At 37.6% G+C, this 23970-nt stretch overlaps 1 protein-coding gene across 5 annotated transcripts in view; it reads right to left on the reverse strand.

Annotated features, from left to right (window-relative positions):
- KLHL32 (kelch like family member 32) overlaps window positions 1-23970 on the reverse strand; it is a 121184-nt gene that overhangs the window by 69613 nt on the left and 27601 nt on the right. For all 5 annotated transcript variants that reach the window (XM_053939077.1, XM_053939074.1, XM_053939076.1 and 2 more), the window contains 2 exons: window positions 23434-23614; window positions 4035-4142 (listed from right to left, as the gene is read on the reverse strand). In XM_053939077.1, coding sequence (XP_053795052.1) covers window positions 4035-4142; window positions 23434-23614 — 289 coding nt within the window. The remainder of the gene's footprint in view (window positions 1-4034; window positions 4143-23433; window positions 23615-23970) is intronic.

Consider the following 23970-nt stretch of genomic DNA (forward strand, 5'->3'; position numbering starts at 1 on the left):
AATCATTGTAAGTGCAACTTTGTATGTGGCTTCTAATACAAGGAAACATTTTGACATGGCATAGTTAGGAAGTAAGGCTGTGTTAACCTTGGGCTAAGAAGGCATCACAGGACAAATTACCCCAAAATTCACTATGGGAGAAAGAGCTGAACATAAAAAGCCTCATATAAAGGGGGTCCTCACTAATTCTTTCACTTCAGCTTTACTAATTCAGAATAATATTATAACTTAAGGAAGATGTAATTTCTATTAATACAAAACCAAAATATTAGTGTTTAGGGGAAAAAACAGACCAGCCACTTAGGAAAATAGGACTTAGGAGAACTTGGTATTAGTACTAAGAAGCCACTAGTGTGCTGTACTGTCTTTGGAAAGTTATTTTCTCCCAAATTAATTTCCTGTCTGTGATGCAACAAAATAAGGACAGGGATTACTTGCTTTTGTAATGTGTTTTGAGGTCCTCAAATAAAATTCTATCTAAATACAAAATATTTGTTACTATAAATTAAAGCCATATGATAGAACATATTAACAAAGAAGAAAGATCCAAGTCTGAAGCATTTCAGTACGCATGGGACTCTATTTTGTATTTTTGTTGAATTAGGATCACAATCATCCACTGCAAATTAAAGCCAGTGCTCCTCTTGAGCACTTGTCAGCCAGCTACACTGGCCTATTTAGTGGCTCTCCCATTCCTCCAAGTAAGATTATGTCTCTTTCTAACAAATGAGTTAAAATTTAAAAAAGGTAGTCAAAAAGAATAGACAACAATGCCCATGAGTCTCTGACACAGTGATTATGGCTCTTATTTTGACAGCAGGAACTGTGAGCTCCAAACTCTTTGCCTAGAAATGCTTCTCTATATGAGTATTCTAAAACATATAGTTTGTAAACTGATTGTACTTGATCCATCTCCTTTCCAAGGCACATCTGACACTCACAAAATGCCCTTGTGAGAAGAAAGGGTGAGTAATCTACTCACTGAGACTCTGGCCTGGCCTTACCACTGCCAGCTATGAGGTAGAAGAGAGAATGACCTTAAAGCCCTCTTGGGAAGAAAGGACACAGCAACTACAACAGGAAAAAAGTCAACTAAAAAGGAAAAGAGTTGTATCTCTGAATTCTGAATATGGGGTCTACATAGTAAAATGCCTGCAGACAAGATGAAACATATCTAAGACATTTTTTGCTGAAGATTTTATTATTAAAGTATTACTGAGAACATACATGCAAAGAACATAATCAAAGTCTACTGCCATTCCTTTTGTCAGTTTTTATCTATTTCTGTACCAAAATTTCTTTCTTTGTAATTATTAAGGACCATAGTAATAGATTAGTTCAGTTGGAGTTATATTATTTATATTTAACTTGAGTTTTGAAACATTATTTTCTTCTGAACAATCAATTTTTCCTATAAACCAAAATATTTTCAACAGTAATTACAATAAGACAATAATAAGTCCTGCTTAAGTAGACAGGACAATGAAGGCTGTATTTGAAGTCCGCAGGAGGATTTCAAATTAACAAAGAGGCAAGGATGACAGAGTTTAATTTCAGATTTCATGGTCATCCTAAAAATTAAATTTCTTCATTTTAATAACTTTCAAAACTGCAGACACCAAATACTGCCATGTAATATTAAATATTTCCACCAGATGTCTCCAGTATATTAGTTTACACAGAAAGTTGCACTCAATTTGGAGTGTAATGTGCCAAATACAAGTGTAGCATATTAAAGAAGTAAAGAGAAAAAAGCTGCAACTAATTACTTATCTATTTAGACATGGATATTTTAGGGAGTTCCACAGTGTTACCTAGGGAAACTCTTATTTTTTGAACTAACATTTTGGTGAAATTTGATTAAAAAAAAAAAAAAAAAAGAAGAGTAACAGTTAGTTCATGGTTTTCAATTTTAAGAGAGCAATATAAGGTTATATTTGGCATGAGTGACTGTCAGATTACTGAGAAATATTTTGTTTGTCTTATAAAAACAGGAAGAGTTTGCAAACCAAGCTAAAGATGATTCTGTTTTCAGGACTCTCTGATATAAGCATGGAGTAATCCACTTATTTATTAATAGCCTTTGTGGATTACTCCCACTCACTACCTTGAAATGTTCACCCAGATTCTGTCAGTCTGAGTCAGAACACAAGCAATGCTCAATACATACACAATGCCACAAGAGAATTCCAAGGATGAAAGGGAAATGAGACACTGCTAATTCTCAGACCCACATTTCACTGAGTTGTGCTTCAAAGGCATCTTTACATGACAACTCCTACAGAACCCTTCTCATTTGTCTGGGCATCAAAGTAGCACTTGGTGCATCTGACAGACACGACAGAGCCAGCCTTGCCTTACAATCACTTATATGTATGAGCAGCTGTACATAGGTGCACATCTATATTTAACTCAGGAAACCCACTCACTTATTCAAAGTAGGTTATACCTGAAAAAGAGAGACTCAAAAGTCTCTAAAGGGCCAATGACAGAAGGTACATATTTCCTAGGGATCTGAGGATACTATCCTGGAAGCAACCTGGGGTCACTTGCTGGGTTACATAAAAGCCACATCCATCCTTCCAAAGGTTCTCAATGTCTTTTACATGGGTTTGTTAGACTTTGAATTTTGCAGAAAGATGGGGAATGCTTCTAATCACAGCAGATGGGGTGGGTCAGATAGAAATCAATTACAACCCGTTTTTTAAAAAGATACTTTTGTTTAACCAAAGTTTTCTCTTCAGAATAATCAACCTATAGTTTTAAATTACTAATATGATGATGTATAGGCACCTAACATTTTCATTTTTATCAAAGACACTCAATTTTTAACAAAAGCTTTCAACTGAAAGAAAAAAAGCATACCAATGACAAGTCATGTACTGAGATCTTCAGCTAATTCACTAATATAGTATGGCATCTCTGTTTATCATTTATATCAAAGATATAATTATGCTTTCCAAAACAGCACAAACTCAATATTTTTTCAAAGAAATTCAAGTGCTAATCTCCAAGACCAATGCTAAAGCATAACTGTTTTCTGGGCTGGTGACAAAAATATCTCATTTAAAACAAGGAATATTTTCTCCCCTTATTTCTACTTAGCTTCCTTTAAAAAGAAAAACAAAAAAAAAAAAACCAAAAAACCCACATAAGGCTGTATACTCAATTCACAGTATGGAGGCAGATGCCTTAAATTTTTATAACCCAACAACTCTTCAGAATATCATAGCATGCATTTAAGCCTTCCTTTTCAAAATTAACTAATAAACGTCACTAGTGCGTCAATGGACTCAACTGCTGTAGTGATATTCCAGAAATAGTTTGGTTATCTAGAATTTTAAAGTCCAAAGCAAAAATAGCTGGGTGTACTGAGCCCACTATCCATGAACTCTGAACTGAGACAAAGTCACACAGCAACACTCTCCAAGCATGCAGTTCAGAAATATGGCAGGTCATAAATACTTATTTTTTTCCTATTTTTTTTTTTTTTTTGGTAAGAGGCAGAGGGAAAAGGAGCATCACTCTGCATTTTCTGAAGTACCATAAGGAATAGGCCAAAATGAAGATGTATATTACCTATAAGCATTTACAAAGATGCCTCAATTGCATCTGTCCAGAGAATAAGAGACTACTTTCCCCCTCAACTATATAATTTTTCACACACAGCAGAGTTTATAAATATTTATTATAAGGGAAACACTTTTCTTTACATGTAATTTAGCAAATTTAGCAAGGAGATGTAACTCACATTAAGATTTTATGAATAGTCAGGCAACCATAAAAAGGGCTTGCAAGCCCTACATGGTTCCCTACCTGACAATGATGCACATAAAACAGTGTTTTTAGTAAACAATTCTTCTAAAGAAAAAATCCACCACCAGTATAAGAAAATTAAAATCTGTTAAATCAAAATAGCTTGTACTGAGCATTGTATAAGAAAGATATTTTCTAGTATCTCCAAAAAGGTCATAGTCAATTTTTACTGCAGTTGCTTTTGATTGCATTTCTTAATTTGAAGAACTGTACAATACCTGTCCAGTATATGCAAAGTCCAGGGCTTGTTTTAAACCAAGGCTTGTGACACCATGTAAATTCACCTCATCAGCTTCACTCTCAACCATGCAGAGACTGAACATTGCCTATGGAAAAAAAACCAGAAATGCCATTAAGCAATTTTAGATAAGAATTCCAAATAGCAACAGCCTTGAGAGTCAGAATGAGATCTATACCAAGTTTCCAGTAACGCCACAGCAATCTTGTAACTGAGTCTTTCTCTCATTAAAGAAATATAAAAACTTATTCTAGATAAACTGAGAGAAATCCTTTTCTTCAATATACATATACTTCTTAATTAAGTAATTCAGGTGAAATCAGTGAGAACAGTCACACAATAAGGTATAATTCAATAAAAAAGGTAACTGGACTCTGGGAAAAGAATAATCTACACAAGCACCACTAAAAGTAATATTTATGTATAGTATCATTGTATATAAGAAGGAGCAGTAAGCCATACACAACTACTTGAGAAGAAGGGGCAGTTAAAACTGTCTTTTAGAAGCAATCCTTTTCAAATAAGCATCTCAGACTGAAACATGAGCAATGCAGTAGTCAACTTATTAATAAGAAGGAATGATGGAGATGCAGACACCTAAACTTACAACCTCCCCTTACTTGTTATTGCCTCAGTTTCTCATATCATAAAGTCTAAACTGAAGACAGGCAAGGTGCTATGGAATTTCCCTGAATATACCACTGAGGAGAGCAACTCTCCCTTTCATCCAGATCATTTGTCTTACTTTCCAGATCATTTGTCTTCAGTGTCTCCCTGGAATTAAACAATTGTACTCAGTCTCTTGAGTACAATTCTTGTGAGAATCTTTTTCTTCTCATCTCCAGTAAACCTTTTTGCCCTTCACTCTTCCCTCCCAACCTGTACTCCTTCTACACTACCTCGACTTACCATTCCTTCTCTACTTCTCAGCCCCATTCTCCATTCTTTGGCACCCTCCCACACTTTTTTAACAAAATACACCACTCAGAGTTTTTGAACAGTAAACTGTGAATAAATAAACTGAACAGTTCTGCCATCTGCCACTACTGAAGGAAGTCTAAACTTATCCCCAGTAGGTTTCATGCTATACTCAATGTCATTACAGAGGCTACCAAACTACACCTTGGGGAACTCCAGTAACAAAGCACTTCTCATGGACATAACCCCTGCTACCTTCTTTCTGTACTCTGGCTGATACCTGCAGAAGCTGAGACAGTCAACAAGCTCACTGGATTTCATATGTGCAATCTGTCCTCCAGGCAGTGCTGAATTTGAAGGGAAAAAATAAGCTCTACCTTCTCTCTAACTATTTAGCACATATGAATGACTACATCATCTTTACCCAAACTTTTCCATGTTTCACCTAGACTCAGTGACTTCAAGAACTGAGTGCTTCCTGCAAATAAGTAATTTCTTCAGAAAATATTAGTACTTTTCATTGTTAAAACACCATAATTTGGCATAAATCTGTTTCCTGGAAATCATCCAATATAAACAAGAATGACATTTATCATACAGTCATTCCTTCTGATTTTGCAATTTCTGTTGAATTAAAGTGCTATCAGGGCTTCTTCCAAACTGGCAACAGAAAAGAAGCAACAAATAGTTTAAAAGCTTTATCAAACAAATACAGTAAGACACAGCCATGAAATATACCTAAGGAGAAAAAAAAAAAACCCAAAAAAAAAAATTCTAACAAGTTCAGTCACTTTTCTTATCCATTAAAAATGTAATAAGAGGTGAATATTTTGTTGTCATCTAGTAGCTAATGTGAGGCTTGTCAGGAGCTGCAAGCTACTCATCAGCCACCTACTCTTTGGAAAAGCAGACCTGCAGTCGCTGTCTGGGAGAGATAAGCTTCTCTTCTCAGAAATTCACAACTAGATATATATTTTGGAAAATATTCCTTTCACACACCAATTCCTGACTAAAGAGAGTGAAGTCTCAAAGAAACACCTGTCTGCTGAGGGGTAGATTTGCACACTTTCTGTATGCTCAACCCCATAACTGATGCCTCCAGAAAGGCTGGAAATGCTCAGAGGCAAAAGATGCTCTGTGTCCTCCAACCATGCTACAGTAACATCCTGTGCACTACAGACCTGAACATAGGAGCCCTCTAAAGACAGTGTGGTTACCAATACAGCTCTCTTTCTGGTCAAAGAATAATATTCCACACAAAGCCTTAAGCTTACAAATACAAAGAAACACTTAACTGAATGTTATCTGTAAACCAAAAATCATTCCTATATGACTTCTGTGTACACTTACTAACTTTACCTTAAGGAGATTATTTTAACACAGAGATTCTAACATGGTCTTTACACAGGGTCTACTACTACACCTAACTTCGTAAAGTCAGCAAGATCAGGCCACTAACTCAGTCACTGTCCATGATCACCCACAGTGTTTAAGAAACACAGCCTCCAGCAGAGCTTTGACCCTGCCAACTAGCACTCTCCCAGGCAATGCCTGGACTATGGTCCAGGAGATAACTCAAGCCATGACTGTTCCAAATAGGTAGCATGGACAAAGCCAAAATGTTCACACAGGTTTAGCCATTTTGCAACACGCCATGTTATGCCAGTCTTTCTAGGGCCAAAAAACAAGCCCTTGTTCAACTTATTTATAACTACAGATCTAGTCTAAGAGTGCAGTGGGCTATCAGAACTGTACCTGCCAGTAAGACACAAAACTGTGATTTTGTGGAGAATCACAGAACAGTTTGGGTTGGAATGGACCCTAAAGATTATCTAGTTCCAACCCCTCTGCCATGGACAGAGGTACTTTCCACTAAACCAGTTTGTTGAAAGCCCCACCCAACCCGGCCTTGAAGACTTACAGGGACAGGGCACCCACAAATTCTCTGGCCATCCTCACAGTACAGGACTTCTTGTAATATCTAATCTAAACTGACTCTCTTTCACTTAAACTGAAAGCCTTTCCCCTTCTCCTATCACTACATGCCCTTAGCACAAGTCCCTCTTTAGCTTTCTTGAAGATTCTCTCTACATAATGAAAGGACACACACCTTGAAGCCTTCTCTTTTTCAGGCTGAACAGACATGATTCTCTCAGCCTTTCTTCATAGGAGAAGTGCCCCTTCTAATCAGTTTGGTGGCCTTCCTCTGGACTCATTCCAACAGGTCAAAGTCCTTCCTATACTGAGGACCTCCAAGCAGGATGCAGCACGTCAGGTGGCGTCTCATGAGAACAGAATAGAGGGGAAAATCCTCTCCCTTTCCCTGCTGGCTACAGCCCAGGACATGTTTGGCTTTCCAGGCTGTGAGGGCACGTTGCTGGCTCATGTCCAACCTCTCATCTCTCAGCACCCTCAAGTCCTTATCAACAGAACCACTCTCCATCTGTTCATCCCCCAGCCTGCCTCAATACTGGGGGCTGCCCAGACCCAGGTGCAGCACATTGCACTTGGTCTTACTAAGCCACATGAGATTCCCAGGGGCTCATTTCCCCAGCTTGTCCAGGCCCCTGGATTGCATCCCATCCTTCAGGTGTGTTAACTGCAACACTCAGCTTGGTGTCATCTGCCAACCTGCCAAGGGTGAGGCACTTTGATGAAGGTATTAAATAACACTGGTCCCAATACAGACTCCTGAGTGACACCACTTGTCACTGATGTCCATCAGGACTCTAAGCCACTGACCTCTGGAAGCAACTGTCCAAACACTTTCTTATCCATCTACCAGTCCCCTCATTGAATCCATCTCTCTCTAATTTAGAGAGAAGGATGTTGTGGGAGACTGGGTGAAAGGCTTTACAGAAGTTCAGATAGGTGATGTCTGTAGCTCTTCCCTTGTCCTCTGGGGTAGTCACGCCTCAAATATTCTGTGAGGGGTTTTGAAACTGAGTCGGAACTACATCTATTTTTCAGGAAACAAAGCCAAAGAATTAGATCAAAAGACAAGGCCTGCAATGATCCTCAGACAGTTCACATTCAGCTGAACTTGACTGGCCTCCAGGAAAGTAGTCTCCTACTTAAATGAACTTTGTACTGCTCACTGATCCACACTGCCTTCACCAACAGGCAAATTTCCTTCTTAGCCTCATGGTTTTGACATTTAGTCCAGCATGAGAAAAAAACTGTTCTACCATAGGCAGAAGTTGAACTCAAACTCAGCCTTTAATTTGCACTCCTATACCTGAATATTGTAGTTTTATCTGTAAAAAAAATACGGACCATTACATTCTGATTTGAGACTTCACCAAAACCTGGAGAATGAGTTACGGTTGAGCTGTTAAACTCCAATTTCAGATGCATCCCTGAAAACACTCAAAGGTTTTGTGAGCTTATATAGATCCATCAGTCATGGTTGTAATACAAGGCCTTGTAATACAAAGCCTACTTTATTTTTCCCTTGGGTACATTAAAAATGAGGCAATAAGATAAATATCTCAGGTGAATGCAGAAGTGACAGACAAGAAAAACAAACTAAATACAAAATATTTCGACAAATGCACGACTCAAAGTCAAACCTATCAGAAAAGCTACCAAATTTGACTAAGCATGAAACGTTAATAATGTTATTTATTGACTTCATTCAACATTGCTATTATACTTTATTTTAAAGCACTTCAGCTTGAAATAAAATCTATTTGATTATGCCTCATTTCTGCTTCAAGACCTTTGTGAGACTTGAAAGCACAGGTTGCCAGTGTTAATCAAAGATCTCTTTTATAATAAAACCCACTAATGAGAGGACTTAACATTTTTTTTTAGCTTCTTAAATATCCATATCTTGTTCTGCCACCCAATCATATAGCTAGGTAACATTGTGGTAAATAAATTGATTGTTTAAATTCTGATATTTCAGTTAAGATTTAAAATAAGTAAAGCAAATCTCCCAAAGCAAAGTAAGTGCAATCCACTTGCGATTTTTTGGCAACTGCTCCAAAATTCAGGTCTCAACATGCTGACACAAATGGATGTATTCCTTTTGTGGAATTCCACCTGAGGTCACATTTATTTCAGATACTATGGATTTGGATGGCCTTATTTTTGGGAGGCAGGCAGATACTTTATTAGCTCCTTTTTTTGGAAGAAGGAAGGAATCAACCCTCCAGTCGTCTTCTAATCTTGGCCTGAAACAGAAACAAAGCTACAGAACTATACCCAAATGAAAAAGAAAACAAAACACAGTCCTTAGATAAAAATATTCAAGCCATAAAAAAATTCTCAGGCTCTTGAGAACTTCAAAGAAACGTGGCAAGCTGGTGAGCATTTAACACAGAGCACACCCGTACTTTCAACACTTGGCCCTGAGTAGTTACAGGCACCTTTATAAAAACATTTTCTTCTACAAACATAGAATACAAAAGTCAACAAGAGCTCAAAACTGAATGACACACAACCATGGGGTGTATAGACTTAGATGGGATCAGATCTGATGCAACCAGGCAGAATTGTCAAAGATGTTTAGCACAGTCATTGTGTTTGACTTTCCATGCTCTCAGCATGTTGTTTAGCTTTCAAAAGGAAAATGCACAATAGCTGTAAAATAACACCAAATTACTGCTAAAATGTCCAGACACTTTGATTGTACCAGTCAGGCAGCACTGCAGCAACATATATGGACTTCACAACATACCACTTCAGATACGTGGGTAAAAATACACAAGATGTGTGTCAAAATCCCCAAAATACAAATTGCTCACTGTCACAACGGTGACATATAAATTGCTCCTTGCCTTTGAGTCATTTTCTTACTTACTCAGGTGTTCCATATCCATGAGAGTAATGAGCTTTTCCTCATCTGTACACATCAATCTTACAGCCATGGCAGTCATAGCGAACAGCAAACGATTATAAAACAACTTAACCAAGCTGTACGTATTTTAAACAAGCACATTTTGTCAGTGAATTCCACAAATCTTAGTGGCCTTTTAAAGGCAAGAAACAGAATCAAAACATATGCAGTGTCAGAAGACAGGTAAATTATATAAAATGAACAAATGGTTATGCCTTATGCTGTTAAAAAGACAGCACTGTGACTGAAATCATAAGTAACTACCTGCTGTGACCTGAGGCCTTCAAGAAATACCCTCCCTTCTATGTAAAGTACATGGTACCAGTGCATAGCAATAACCTCTACAATATCTCAAAGTTCCCTCAGCATGATTGTGAAGAGACATTCATCACTTTCCATTTTTGTTTGATTCAACGTTAAATGCAACATTCAAAAGAAATGTAAGCTTTCAAAAACAGGCAAGTAAACTGAGCTTGCTACAGCAACCTACAGTAACTCCAAGAGTAACATTTCCTCCCTCTGATTTCTCAAACACTGCTTCTGTAACAACCAGCAGCCCTAGATCCAAGTCCACTATAACACAAAACAAACATTTGGAACTTCCCACCAAAGCACAGCCCTGATCTACACAAATTCTTGCTCAACCACAGACTTAGCTGCACAATAATAATGTCCTGGGATAGAATTACCCAGGTAATTTAGAATTACCTCCACTTAGCAAATTAATTGCTAAAGAACTGATCAATGAAGTCACCAAGGTTTTCCTTAGCTATTCATCTTGTTGCATTGAATTTTCTAAGTAATTAACACTATCTAGCATTGTTTTAAAAGAGATGATCTGTCATCTCAAATTTCTGTCTCCACAATTAAACGATACAGATTTGAGTTCTTTAAAAAATTATTTTAAAATACATAGGCATCTTCATTAAGGGCAGTATTTTATTCAAATTCACTTCCCACATCCTATGGGGAATGCACTTAATTCTACATTCACCTGTTCCATAGCCTTTTCTTTATGGGAAATTGATTGTACTTCTCATTTCAGGCATCAGAAAAGCTATGAAGAAAGTAAGCCAGCACTTCAGAGATCTCAGATCAATTTCCCACACTGCTCAGGGAACTCAGTTGTGATGTGATACCTGAAGATTGTTTCCATTTCACGTGTAATTTTAGGCCTGTGAAAAATCTTACTGGCGTCAGTGATCTATTGATCAACAGCACATTCTTTCTGATCTGGGACCTCAGTTTGTCTGTCACTTGGGCTACAAAGCATCCAGTCCTGACCTAATCTTTTCTATTTGGGCTATAAACTTTTTCAGGCCAAAACATTACAGTATGCAGTTTGTATTAAAAATAGCAATTCCCTGATCATGTAACGGTAATATTAAAGAAATAAATCATAATCTATTTCATCTACTTTGTTCTATTAGTCCTGAAATAACCTTTGGGTGTCCTTAGCTTCATGTTCTTATTCTTCATTACATAAGCCATGTCATTTTTCCTTTGCTGTTTTCACCTATCACAACAAAAAAAGAATACATTCAGAATCTATGAAGAGGAGTTAAAATACAGCTTTGACAGATGACCATGCCCACATCAAGTATCAACTATGCTCTAGTTGTGCAATGTATACTTATCTGAATAACCAATTTAATATGTGAATGTTTCTTTACAGCACATAAAAATGTGCCTTGTTCTTCTTATAACTAGCTTTGTTTCCCTCCCAATTCAAGCCTGTCTATCCTAAATCAATCATCAGCCAATCAGCCATGTCCTCTGGAGTCCCTTGAACACTGAAAAACATATCCATCAATACCAACTGCATGAAATATGATTAAGAGGCTCATTACACAATTCTTCTGAAAAAAGTTCTATATAAATTCACAGAGAAATTGTCACATAACATCAGTCACTGATAACTGAGCCTACAGTAATTCATCTCCTCTATGAAATTTACCTAAATATTGGTTTTTAAGCATTTGTCAAGCAACTAAAATGAATCCCATGAAATGGAAAGGTCAGCTATCATTCATAGTTTAAGAGGATATATAATTAAAGAAATAAAACTGAGCAGCAAGCTATACAACTTTATGCACAATATTCAAGTGTAACATATTACCATTAGTAATGCAAATTCCACTGAACCTTTGGAGTTTCTTTTAGTATGTCAGTGTCAGACAGTCTTACATAATTACACAGCCCCAAAGAGCTTACCAAATCAAGGATATATACAAGGCACTTGTTACATCACATTCTGGATACAAAAAGATATAGCTTTCTTGGTATCGTTCAAAATAAGTAATGAAAATTGCAATAAAGAACTACCTTAGTGTTTACAGAACCTAAGGATGTGAGATTTTTTTTCCTGTTGTATATTGGACATTCCATCCAGAACAAAGTGATTTTCTTGGTTGTAACAAGGCACAAGGTCTTTATTCCTAGTCAAAATAAAAACTTCAAGATTAAAAAAAAAAAAAATCCCAAAAAACCAAAACAAAATCCCCCTAAAACAACAACAACAAAACAAAAACAAACAAAATTTCAAATAAAAAAAAAAAAAAAAAAAAAAAAAAAAACCAAAATGTGTTGCTAGCAGGTTATATCCCTGATTGAACCTGCATCAAACATAACTCATGTTTTGATAGTCAGAGTTTAACAGTGTGCCTTCCCCAAAGCTCTGCTTAGGTACACAAACCTAATTTAAGCCACGTGGAAAAAGGAACTCTGTAGCATGCTACTCATAATGAGTTGCTGCATCATCACTAAAAAGACTCATATTCAAAAAGTAAGTAGTGCCATAAAAACAAAATAATTCTACAATTTCCATGTGCAACTCTGTATCAGAATTAAAAAAAACACACAAAACTGTGAACTATTACAGATACACTAAAGTTATTAGTTTAAATATTTCAAAATGAATAAGTCACCACAGGTGGTCCTGAATATCAATATTATTGTTTATTTTATGGAAAATGCAAGAAAACTGAATTGCAAGGGCACAGCTGTGCAAAGCACTGCATAAAACTCGAATAATGTACAGTCTGTCCTAACAATAGGCACCCATAAGCAGGCTTGCCTTTTGGAGAATCAAGAAAGCAGCAAAACTAAAACCAGACTTTTATGCCAGCATCTCCAGTCAAGCACTGAAAAGTATGAGTCACACTTGCAAATTTTGGCTTAAATTGGTTTAATGCTTCCCAGTGAATGCATAAGCCTATTGTTCACGTCCTTCGATGATTTTAACAAGTGATATCAAAAGCAAGCCCAGAATAAAATTGCAATAAAAGTCACTTGGCTCTTGAACTAGCATTTTAACTACCACAATACATTTAATTCAGGAAGGCAAAACTTCTTGTGATTTTTTTCCCCCTCCAAGGAAAAACCATGACCCAAACTCAGACACCTTTAAGGGACTTGATTTTAAAAACACACTTCATACAGTACCATTAAGACAAGTGCCCCACCTTAGTGTATGCAGGCTCTAATACAACAGTTGTACAGCAAGGCTTAATCTAACAGAGCTGTACTAACAATCTTAGTTGTTATTATAATTACCTCTCTAAGAAGCCATTTATATAATGGGATGTGAACATCATCAGACACTGACATTCAAATGTTCCAAGCAGTAGTAAACTATGGCAATTACTTCTAGTCTGCATGGTAACTGCAAAAGCATACTTGTTATGTGAGAAGTCTAATGCTGAAATTTTAAATGGTTCATTTTATGAAAGTTTGCACTAGATATTTTTCCTATCTGGCCCATTTTATGAGAGTTTGAACTTGATAACCTTCCTGTCATTTAAAATAATTCTATTTTCCATTATGATTCCAAATCTTGTTTTCCATTAAGAATATAGTGCAATTTTGCTAAAGTACTATCCTTAATTCCCACCAACATATTTATTAAACTCTTCTATACAAAGGCCAAGTAATAAAACCAGCTTACTGACTATTTTTCTTTGTTTTTTTCATACCCTTCTACTGATAAAAGCTAAAAAAGTAAACAAACACTAACAATTTACAAAATAAAAGAAGAATGACTTGACTAACCAAACTTGTATTAATGTTGCAGTAATTTGTCACAGTAGTTTTCATCATCAGCTAAGCTCTACCCTCCATCAGCTATTTCCTTTGGAAAAAATGCCTCTATAAAATCATCTCTTCACTTTATTTTTAGTTGTCTGCACTTGACCATGCTCATTTATCCTTTGGCTTTTCCTTCAACTCTAACAAACAAACCCCTTCTGAGCTAACAGACCACGACAACATTAATTTAGTTATTCCCATAAATTCTCCAGGCTTGATACCTATTGCTTCTTGGCTGAAATCTAACTCTGACAAGGTAGATGATTAAGTGTCAGATACAAGAGCTCCTGAAAATGCAGATGAACATTTCATAAGTTGCCCTAATATTCCTATTTTTTATATAAAATGTGCTTTGTGTACATTTGTTGCCTATTTGCATAACTGGCATTCTGTGGCACTGGAGGGGCAGGTTACTTCATCAGTAGCTAAGAAGGTTCCACATGTCTAAGGAGATGGTAATTTGATGTATGCACACATACACACACATATTGTGTTCTGTACATACAGAAGTAATGGATGCAGCCTAATGGTGAGGGCTATGTTATGCTGGGCTGTAACAATCACTTTTTCACAATATGGAGTCACAAAAAACTTTTGACAGAGGCCTTTAAATGCCTGGAAGGCAAACTAGGCAAGAGAGAAAAAAGGAGAGATCTTTGCCTGGGTAAGTGACTGAATTCATAAAACAGTGAACAAGGAAAGACGGGACAGTTTTCACAGGGAGTGGTGATTCCTTTGGAGCAACTCATGTTTAACATATGCAGAACAGTTTTGGAAAAGGGCAAGAGCAGTGCAGGTAGAAAGTCCATTGAGGCAAAGCTATGCAAAGTAGTAAAGGCACGGATAATGTGATAAACTGTAAAAGGATTGCATGGAATAGACAGCTGGCTTCTAAAATGGCAATTATAAAAATGAACATATGAGGTTAATAAAAAATCATCCCAGTCCTCAGCAACAAAATGAAAAAAAAAATTAAAATATAATCAAATCTTAGAATTTTTTTTTTTGCAAGAGACAAAAACCAGAAATCCATCTTGTGCCCAAACAGAAATTTACACCTTGCCTACTGCATGCAATTCCCTTACCCTCAGTTCACAAAACATATACCAGAGCTGTCAAAACTTTGGAGAAGGGCAAGAGGCTTCCTCAAGCATCCTGCACAGCTTCCATTTAAATAGCATCTGATTAAGACAGAAGTTTCTAGCCTGGAAGAGAGATGATTGAGTGACATGAGAAGAACCAATGGTTATCTTTTCCAGACAAAGAAGTAGAAGGAATAAAATTAAACTGGTAGAAATCAGATTGACAATAAACAAAAGCAGATCTTCATACAACAGGCAGTTGTCCACCCTGTAAGGTGGATGAGAAATCTTACACAGGCCCAAAGGGAAAGAAGATAAAAGCTTAGAAGAAAGACATATTAAGGATTGTTGAACAGACAGGAACACACTGCTCTGAAATGTCCCTGAGATGAAAACAGCTGGGGAATTCTCTGGAACACACCACATACACTTACCCTGGATTTACTCTTTTTCACCAGACATCACAAACAGTTACTGCTAAAGCAAGTAGCCAATGATCCAGCTCAGTGTGGCTGTTCTTATGCTCTCACGTAAGGTTGCTAAGGGCATCTCTCTCCTTTGGGGTATCACCTATCAGGTAGCAGATTGAGAGGCAGTTCGATCCATTCAGACACACATTAGGTCATTCAGTGAGAGTGGATTGGGATTAGAGATGGTTTTGATGTCTAAAGTTTGCAAACTGGCTGGCTCAGGCAGACTAACTCCTGCCAAAGACAAGGGACCAGCAGCACTCCACAAAGCTGTTCAGGACAATCAAATGCAAAGGTTCCACAGCTTAAATCCAGCCTTTCACAAGATTTGCTCCCTACAGTGACATCAATTCAATTTGCCAATATTATATTTCAGTCTACTAAAATGAAGATGCTACAAGGATGTAAAACAGTGGCATTGTTGACAATGAAGCAACTAAAGAATTTATTTAAAGAAAGGTATCTCCTCCAAACTTCAAACAAGCATGTTGTGCAACACAAAAGCCAGAACTTCATTGTAATGGGCTTCTTATACAAACAAAGGAGACTGGAACACTCCCTGAGGGGGTGTCCAAAACAAAAACAGCTATTTCAAGAATGCTAAAAAATTCTAACACATCTCTGTCTTTTTTGTTGGATACTTCTCATGTTATCAAAATAGTATGTGGGTACTAGTCACTGAAGCTTAAAGTGATACGCTGCCCAAATAATTCCCTCGGGTATTTTCAGCTTCACTACACCCACAGAATAGTTTTATTTTTCCCGAGGTTGTGTAGGAAGATACTGACAGAGACTACAAGATATACAAGAGCATCTACTGCATCCAACAATGTACTGAAACACAAGACTTTCCCACCAGGCTATAGAGACTGAGAAGAAAACAGGTACAAAATGCTTCTCTGCCACAGGCCTGCCCCAGTAAATTGGTTTTTATGGGCAAACACTAAGCCACATAGAAATGCAGCTGAGCCCAGCCCAAACTCAGAATTCTTGTTATGGCAGTACTGCAAAATTGAACTGAGGTAGCCTGAAGCAAGCAAAGAAAACAGTAAAGAAAATGGGCAACCAGAGGAACATGGCTGTAATGACTCCTTTCTCTCCTGGTTTTGAACTGAGAGAACGCATCAATCCAGTAGCCAAACAGCACATGTTGTTAGCACACTAATCTGAGACAGGCAGCCACATGAATGAATTAAATTCAATTCTGTCTGTGTTGGATGGTAGACAATATGCTGTGGTACCATCTTGGTTTTTTTTTGTTTTTTTCTTTTCCTTTTTTGAAGTGCCTGTATGGTTAAGTGTGTGCACCATGGTTGTACATGGCAAAATCAACTCTGCAGTTAGAGAGCTAGGCCATAGCAGGCTGTTACAGCCTGATACAGGCACTTCAAAAAAGGAAAGGAAAAAAAAAAACAAAAAAAACCCCAAGATGGTACCACAGCATATTGTCTACCATCCAACACAGACAGAATTGAATTTAATTCATTCATGAGCTATGAGAATGGCAACATCAACATATTTACGCAGGCAGAATAACAACTGTTGGGAATTTAAACACAGAATTCAGAAAAGAGAAGATTCTTGTAGATGTTTTTGTTAGCACCAACACTGCTGAGCTGTGGGAATTCTGATTGCAGCAAAGAGAAATTGCTTCAGAGCCTCACAGAATAAAAACTCATTAAATACAAAGATAAGGAGGAACAAAATAAAATAACTCAGATACATTTCCCTTTTTTTCCATTTCAAAAGAATATTATTTATTTAGAAAGCTTTAAAAAGTTTGCAAACCATTTTTGTACATACTCCAGAAGAGTTTGTTCAGATGAACACTACAGAAGACACGTCACACCTGTCCATGCTATATTACTTCTAATGCTTTGATTAAATTTAGTGCCTATATCAAACAATATTTTGAGAAATGAAGGAATGTGCAGCTTTCTTGATACTCAACTGGAACTGGATTACTGAATAACTAGCAGTAACATTCTAACTTGTATTTAAACTTTTATACTATCCTAGTAAATTAACTCCATTTTTTCCAGGCCTCCTCCTATTTTAGACAAGTTCTTTTTTTTTTTTTTTCTAATGAGAAGCAAGCAGCACTGAGTTCTCACTCTCAACAGGTGGCATAAAAATAACATGTTGACAAAACCAGACAGATCCAAGACCTCCCTGGACAGCCCATTCCAGTGCTGTGCTAACCCCAATGTAAAGTTTTCCTCAGGTTGTGGTGGAACTTCTCTTATTAAATTTATGGCCATTGCTGATTATCCTGTTTTCCAGGAAGGAAGTTCAGGAGCAGCCATACCGATCCATATGTGGCTTGGGGCTAGGGAAGGACTGCAAGCAGAACTGTTTGTTTGGAAGAACAGAGCTGATTTGGCCCAATGGGAAGAGCTTACATTTTTAAAGGTTATCTGGAAAGACAATTGCTAAGTAGCATCACTTTCAGGGTATGATAGAAAGGAAGATACTGTTTTTTTAGTAGACACATAGCAATGTGTGTACTAAACTATTGAAAGACAAAATCACATTATACTGCAAAAGCAGCAGGTAACCCTGTTTTTCAGAACTAGGTCTTTAGATCTAATTCTAAGACATATCAGGGAGAGCTTTTTCCTCTTTATGATTAATATAACAAGACAAGGAAAGTTATTTGCATCAATCACCCTTTCAGTCCTCAGGGATTGGTTTATAAAAATTAATCCCCTAACCTTATAATAAAACAATGCAATATACTGTAAAATATGAACAATCAGCAATGTTGTGGACAAAGGAGGAAACTATCTGACAATGGGCAGGAAAGAGAGCACAGAAAGCCCCCGAGAAGAAACTGCTTAAGAATCAACTGTGGCAGTTAGTAGTACAAAGTCTGTGTACAAAATTACTATCTACTAGTTCATTCTAGATAGGAAAAATTCTTCTAAGAATTGAGCATGCTCCTTGTGGAAAAAAAATCAGAATATTATTGACATTTTAAAACTTATTCCAGATAATTGATATAATTGTTCATCTAAATTAGATGGAAAATCTGCATCTATTTGAGAAAGATCAAAGTCCTGCAACTAAAAACCCACTCAAATGAAAAGTAGGGAAGAAGAAGAGTTTTTCTGACTGGAAAACCAATGCATTTTGTAGAAGAAAATCTTGAGGTTATATAATCACCTGCCAACACTGTAAATGCCTACTAATGAAGTCATGCAGTAACATTTCATTTTGCTCCCAGAGGGGAAAAAAGCAGAGGAATCTTTTAATTGGAAATGACTTAGCTTGCTAGAGCTATCACAGTTACACATATTAACTCAACTGCCTTGTCTCAGTGCAATAGATTGAGACAAATGGCAAATCACAGCAGGTCAATATGGACAAGTTTGCCTAAAATGATGCTTCTTGCTTTAAAAAGAACACATAAAAATACAGATGTTTACTATTCTTTATGGTGGTCTTTTAGAGTATGGAGATAACTACTATATTCCTTAGGACATTTTGAAAGAAGGGGTACTTCAGGAGCAGAAAACAAATTAAAACTCCTAATTTTCAAGTGTCTAATCTTGCAGTTTTACTCCATATAAAGAGTCTTTGTATCGAATTCCCTAAGAGATTTTTTTTTTCATAAAGAGAAAACCCATCAAATTCTGGTGTACAAATGTAACAAACTACCAAATCAGGAGTTATTCCTAGGATTTAACTTCAATGTTTCTGCACAGCTGGAACTGTGAGACTAACTATACCAACAGGAAGAATGGAAGGCCTGTTGGTACCCTAGAAGGCTGGCCTTTAAGTATTTTGCTGAAGCTCAGATCTCTGGCTTGTCTTAGGAAAGCAAAAGATTTTACTCCAAAGTATAATCTCAAAGAAAATTTGATAAGGAAACTTCTGGCCTTCTCTGCCCACTCTTCCTCACATAAGTGGCTCCAATTGCCCCAGTCTGTAAAATGACACACAGTTAGTTTTCTTTCTAAAGCATTAACAAATTTTCTTTCCAATAAAAGAAAGACCTAAGTATCAATTTCTAAGAAAATACCTGATCAAGAAAACATTACAATTTAAGAAGTAAATCCATCTGAATCAAAGTAGACACAGAACAAAACCACAGAAAACTATACAAACCCTCCATAGAAAGCAAACATCAGTATTTTGAAGAAGCTGTTTTGCAATAAGGGCAAAAAAGGAAAAACAAACTGTTCACTCTGATAGAGCCCTGCATAGAATTGAACATATATTTGGAGACCTGGAAAAAAGACTGTAATGGACTGATGCTGGCTGGATGCCAGGCACCCACCTAAGCTGTTTTCTCACTCCCCTCCACAAATGGACAGGGGAGACAAAACATAATGAATTGTTCATGAGTTGAGATAAGGAACAGGAGAGATCACTCAACAAATACCATCATGGGCAAAATGGACTCAAATTGGGAATATAAACAGAATTCATTACTAACAAAATCAGTACAGGATAGTGAGAAGTAAAATAAACCTTAAAAAGAACTTCCCTGCACCTCTTCCTCCTTCTCAGCCCTCCCTCCTCCCCCAGCAGTGCATGGAGACAGAGAATGGGGGTTTTGGTCAGTTCATCACCAGTGGTTTCTCCCACTGCTCAGGGAGGGGAGTCCTTCCCCTGGTGCACCATGGGGTCCCTCCAAGGGGAGACAGGTCCCCATTAACTTCTCCAGTCTGAGTCCATCCCACAGGCAACAGATCCCCACAAACTGCTGCCATGTGGCTCACTCTTCCACAGGGTGCAGTCCTGCAAGGACAGGCTGCTCCAACCTGGGCTCCCATGAGGGCCACAAGTCTACCAGGAAACGTGCTCCGGCATGGGCTTCTCTCTCGACGGGTCTGCATGTCCCTGCCAGGATTCAGCTCCAGCACAGTTTCCCAGGGTTTCACAGATCTCTTTCAGGCATCCACCTGCACTGGCTAGGGTATCTTCCACGGGCTGCAAGTGGATCTCTGCATCCTCCTGGACCTCCATGTGCTGCAGGGGCACAGCTGCCTCACCATGGTCTTCACCATAGGCTGCAGGGGAACGTCAGCTCCAGCACTCAGAGCACCTCCTGTCTCTCCTTCTGCATTGACCTTGGGGTCTGTACAGTTGTTCCTCTCCCATGTTCTCACCCTGCTCTGCTCTGGCCACAATTACATGTGTACAACAACTTTTCCCCCTTCTTAACAGATTACAGAGGTGCTACTGTCATCATCTGCTTGGTTCAGCCTTGGCCGGCAGTGGGTCCATCCTGATAAGTTTCACAAGGCAATGAGCTCTTCATGAATGGCTTTAGGTTTAGAAAATCTGAAAGTTTCAGCTAAGAATTCCTCCAGGAAAAAAAAATAAGACTAAAAACTATATAATATTAACAGCTATTCTCCTTTATCATCCTCTGGAAATGCCTCTTTCTTTTCACCAACTCTAAAATTAAGCTTGATTTATTCTTCTAAGTCTTAGAAAAAGAATACCCAAGTAGCTCAACTTAGGTAAAATCCCCCTGGATATAAAAAGATTCATAATCTCAGGATAAACACAAAATATTATTACTTTTTAATCGACGCCTGCTTTTTCTAAATTATTAAAATCAGGAACATAGTGTAACGTTCTTGCCACCCTCCTCCAGAATATAGATCTTACTTCACAATATTCTCAAAAAATATGTTTGCCTATTAATAAAAAACCTGTTTGCCCGATTTCAGAAAGCACAGGTTCCATATTTATAGCTGATACCTAAAGTCTGAAGAATACATTCTACCAAAGCATGAGAGTTTAGAGGCAGACCAAATTACTCAATGCTGCATAAAGCATTCTCTCAACACTTTTTAAAGAGAAAATATTTATGTAGTAATAATGACCATTCAGGTTTTAATTTACAATTACTGTCCAGTAACTCAAGTTACTCAACTGGAAAGTTGAGTAACTTGAGTTATTGGACAGTAACTTGCCCAGTTACTGGACAAGTAACTCAACTGGAAATAACAGGATAAACCACAGCGCCCCAAATCTCAACATCAATCAATAAGTGACCAAAGTAGAAGTATGTTCCTACCACACTGCTGGAACACTGGGCATGATGTTTCTGTGCACAGGGTACAATGAGCTCTGGAAAGAGTGTCACAGGTGCAGATGATATGGCACCCTTATGAAAATATTTCAACCAAACCAGAACAACAGGCACTATATCTATCATTGGCAGTTGCTACAAATAGAAAGGTCCAGACTCCCTCTCTGTGCATGGGGGTGAAAGGAAATAAAAATGCAAAGCAATTTCTGTTACAGCAGGGGATCATGATGAAGCAACATCAGCAACCATGGCAGCACAAACTATGCTGTAGCAGAACCCATAAGCATGCAGATAAGCTCAAAAAATGAGCAATCAATTGGCTCAAAACCATTACAGCAAAAGTCACATCAAGGTTAATAACATTTCTTAAATACACAGAATAAATTAAGTCGAAATTCTAACCAAAAGTGAGAGAGAGTTGACAGGAAGATAAAAACCCTGTTCAGGTAATCAGAGATATAGAGAAGTTGTCATACACTGTATTACTATTGTAACAAGACAAAAAGATCCCCATAAAGAAGTTCATCACACTACAATTACTGTGTAGATAAAATATTTAATAAATTTACTTTGTTAGAGAAAATAGATCTTTAAATTAATCTCAGCTTTACTCTCTGATTAACAACAGGATGACTCACACTTAAAAATACCAGTCAACTACAGAGCTATAGATGGTCCAACATTTTGAGTGGGCACATGGTAATGAAGGTTAGTAGAATTGCCTTATATGAAGGATACTTTTCCTATGAGCAAATATGATTTTTCAGTTACTCCAATTCTAGATTGGAATTAGACTGGAATTGTCTGAATCAGATTTCCCAGGGGATATTTTATTTTACATCTTGGAAACACTTGTTTATGAAAGTAAGTTTTATCACATTTAAGAAATTACTATGGCTTCCTCTTTGAGAGCAACCATTTACATCAAAAATCATTTACAGACAAAAATCCAATCTCAAGTTGAAATAAATTGCATTTATCAATCATGGTATCATAGAATGGCTTGGGTTGAAAGGGTAAAGATCACCTAGTTTCAAACCTGCTGCCATGGACACCTCCCACTAGACCAGGTTGCTCAGAGTCCCATCCAACCTGGCCTTGAGAACTTGCAGGGATGGGGCAGCAAAAATTTCTCAGGGCAACCTGTTCCAGTGCCTCACCAGCCTCACAGCAAAGATTAAATTTAAACTCCCTCAGCCCATACTTCCATGCTTTAATCACAGAATCATAGAAGGGGGCCATCAGGACCGTCAAGTCCAACTCCTGGCCTTGCAAAGGACACCCCAAGAGTCACACCACATGTCCAAGGGTATTGTCCAGTGCTTCTTGGACTCTGTTAGATGTGGTGTTGTGACCATTTCCCTGGGGACCCTGTTCCAGTGCTTAACCACCCTCTGGGTGAAAAACTTTTCCCAATATCCAGCCTAAATGCCCCCTGACTCAGCTTCATGCAGTTTCCTTGAGTCCTGTCACTGGTCACCAGAGAGGCCATCAGTGCCTGCCCCTTTGCTTCCCCTCGTGGGGATGTTGACAACCACAGTGAGGTCTTCCCTCAGTCTCCTCTCCACCATCTTCTAATCACAACTCTCATATGTTCTACAAAAATTTCTACATACTAAAATATCTTCCACTTTCTCACTTTACTGGGGCCTTAAATTCATAGAAAGATGTACACTGCCTATCTCTGTTGGGGGCAGAGGGAGAGGGAGACTTACAATAAATAATTATTTTAAAAATCTGATTTATATGCTTAACATTTCTTTCCTATGGATATTTAATGTTGCATACTCTACCAAGTGTGCAATAATCCTGCATTTTCCAAAGGCTCAAATTTAAATCTTGTTCAATATGATAACTATAATTGCCTCCATCCCCCACAATGATAATTTTTAATATTATTATATAAAGAGAAAAGTCTTGGGACTTACTCGGAAGTAGTCACTGCAGGCTGCCAGGACTGCTTTATGTGCATGGAATTTCTGCTCTTCAGCAATTAGGGTAATATCACAAAGTATGCCATCACTTCTTTGTTGGTTCAGAGCTGCCAAGACAGCATCGTTGTGGGAGCTAGACTGACAAAGCCTCTGACCTGTCAGCATTTCCTGAACACTGAGAGGGGAAAGGGGAAAGATTCTGTCAAAAAAAAACCCATGTACAAAACAAGCACATTCTGTCAGGAATACAGAACAACTTTTTTTAAGACAAGATAGTTTGATAATTCTTGGAAAGCAAAAAAGTCATGAACCCTGTCAGGCAAAAATCTTTACACAGCATAGACATCAGAAGAAAAGCTCAATATAACAAAGTATTATGAAAACTGATTATATACTCAAATTTAAAAACCTCAGTGGTTCTGATTTCTCACTTCATGTACCAGAAGTCAGCTGAACTCACAGGATTAATTCATTTTAGGATTAAATGAGAACGATAGAGGGCTTAGGTCAGTGGATCACCAAAAAACTTTA

The sequence above is a fragment of the Vidua chalybeata genome, chromosome 3 (genome assembly GCF_026979565.1).
Source record: "Vidua chalybeata isolate OUT-0048 chromosome 3, bVidCha1 merged haplotype, whole genome shotgun sequence".
In the NCBI taxonomy this organism is placed as follows: domain Eukaryota; kingdom Metazoa; phylum Chordata; class Aves; order Passeriformes; family Viduidae; genus Vidua; species Vidua chalybeata.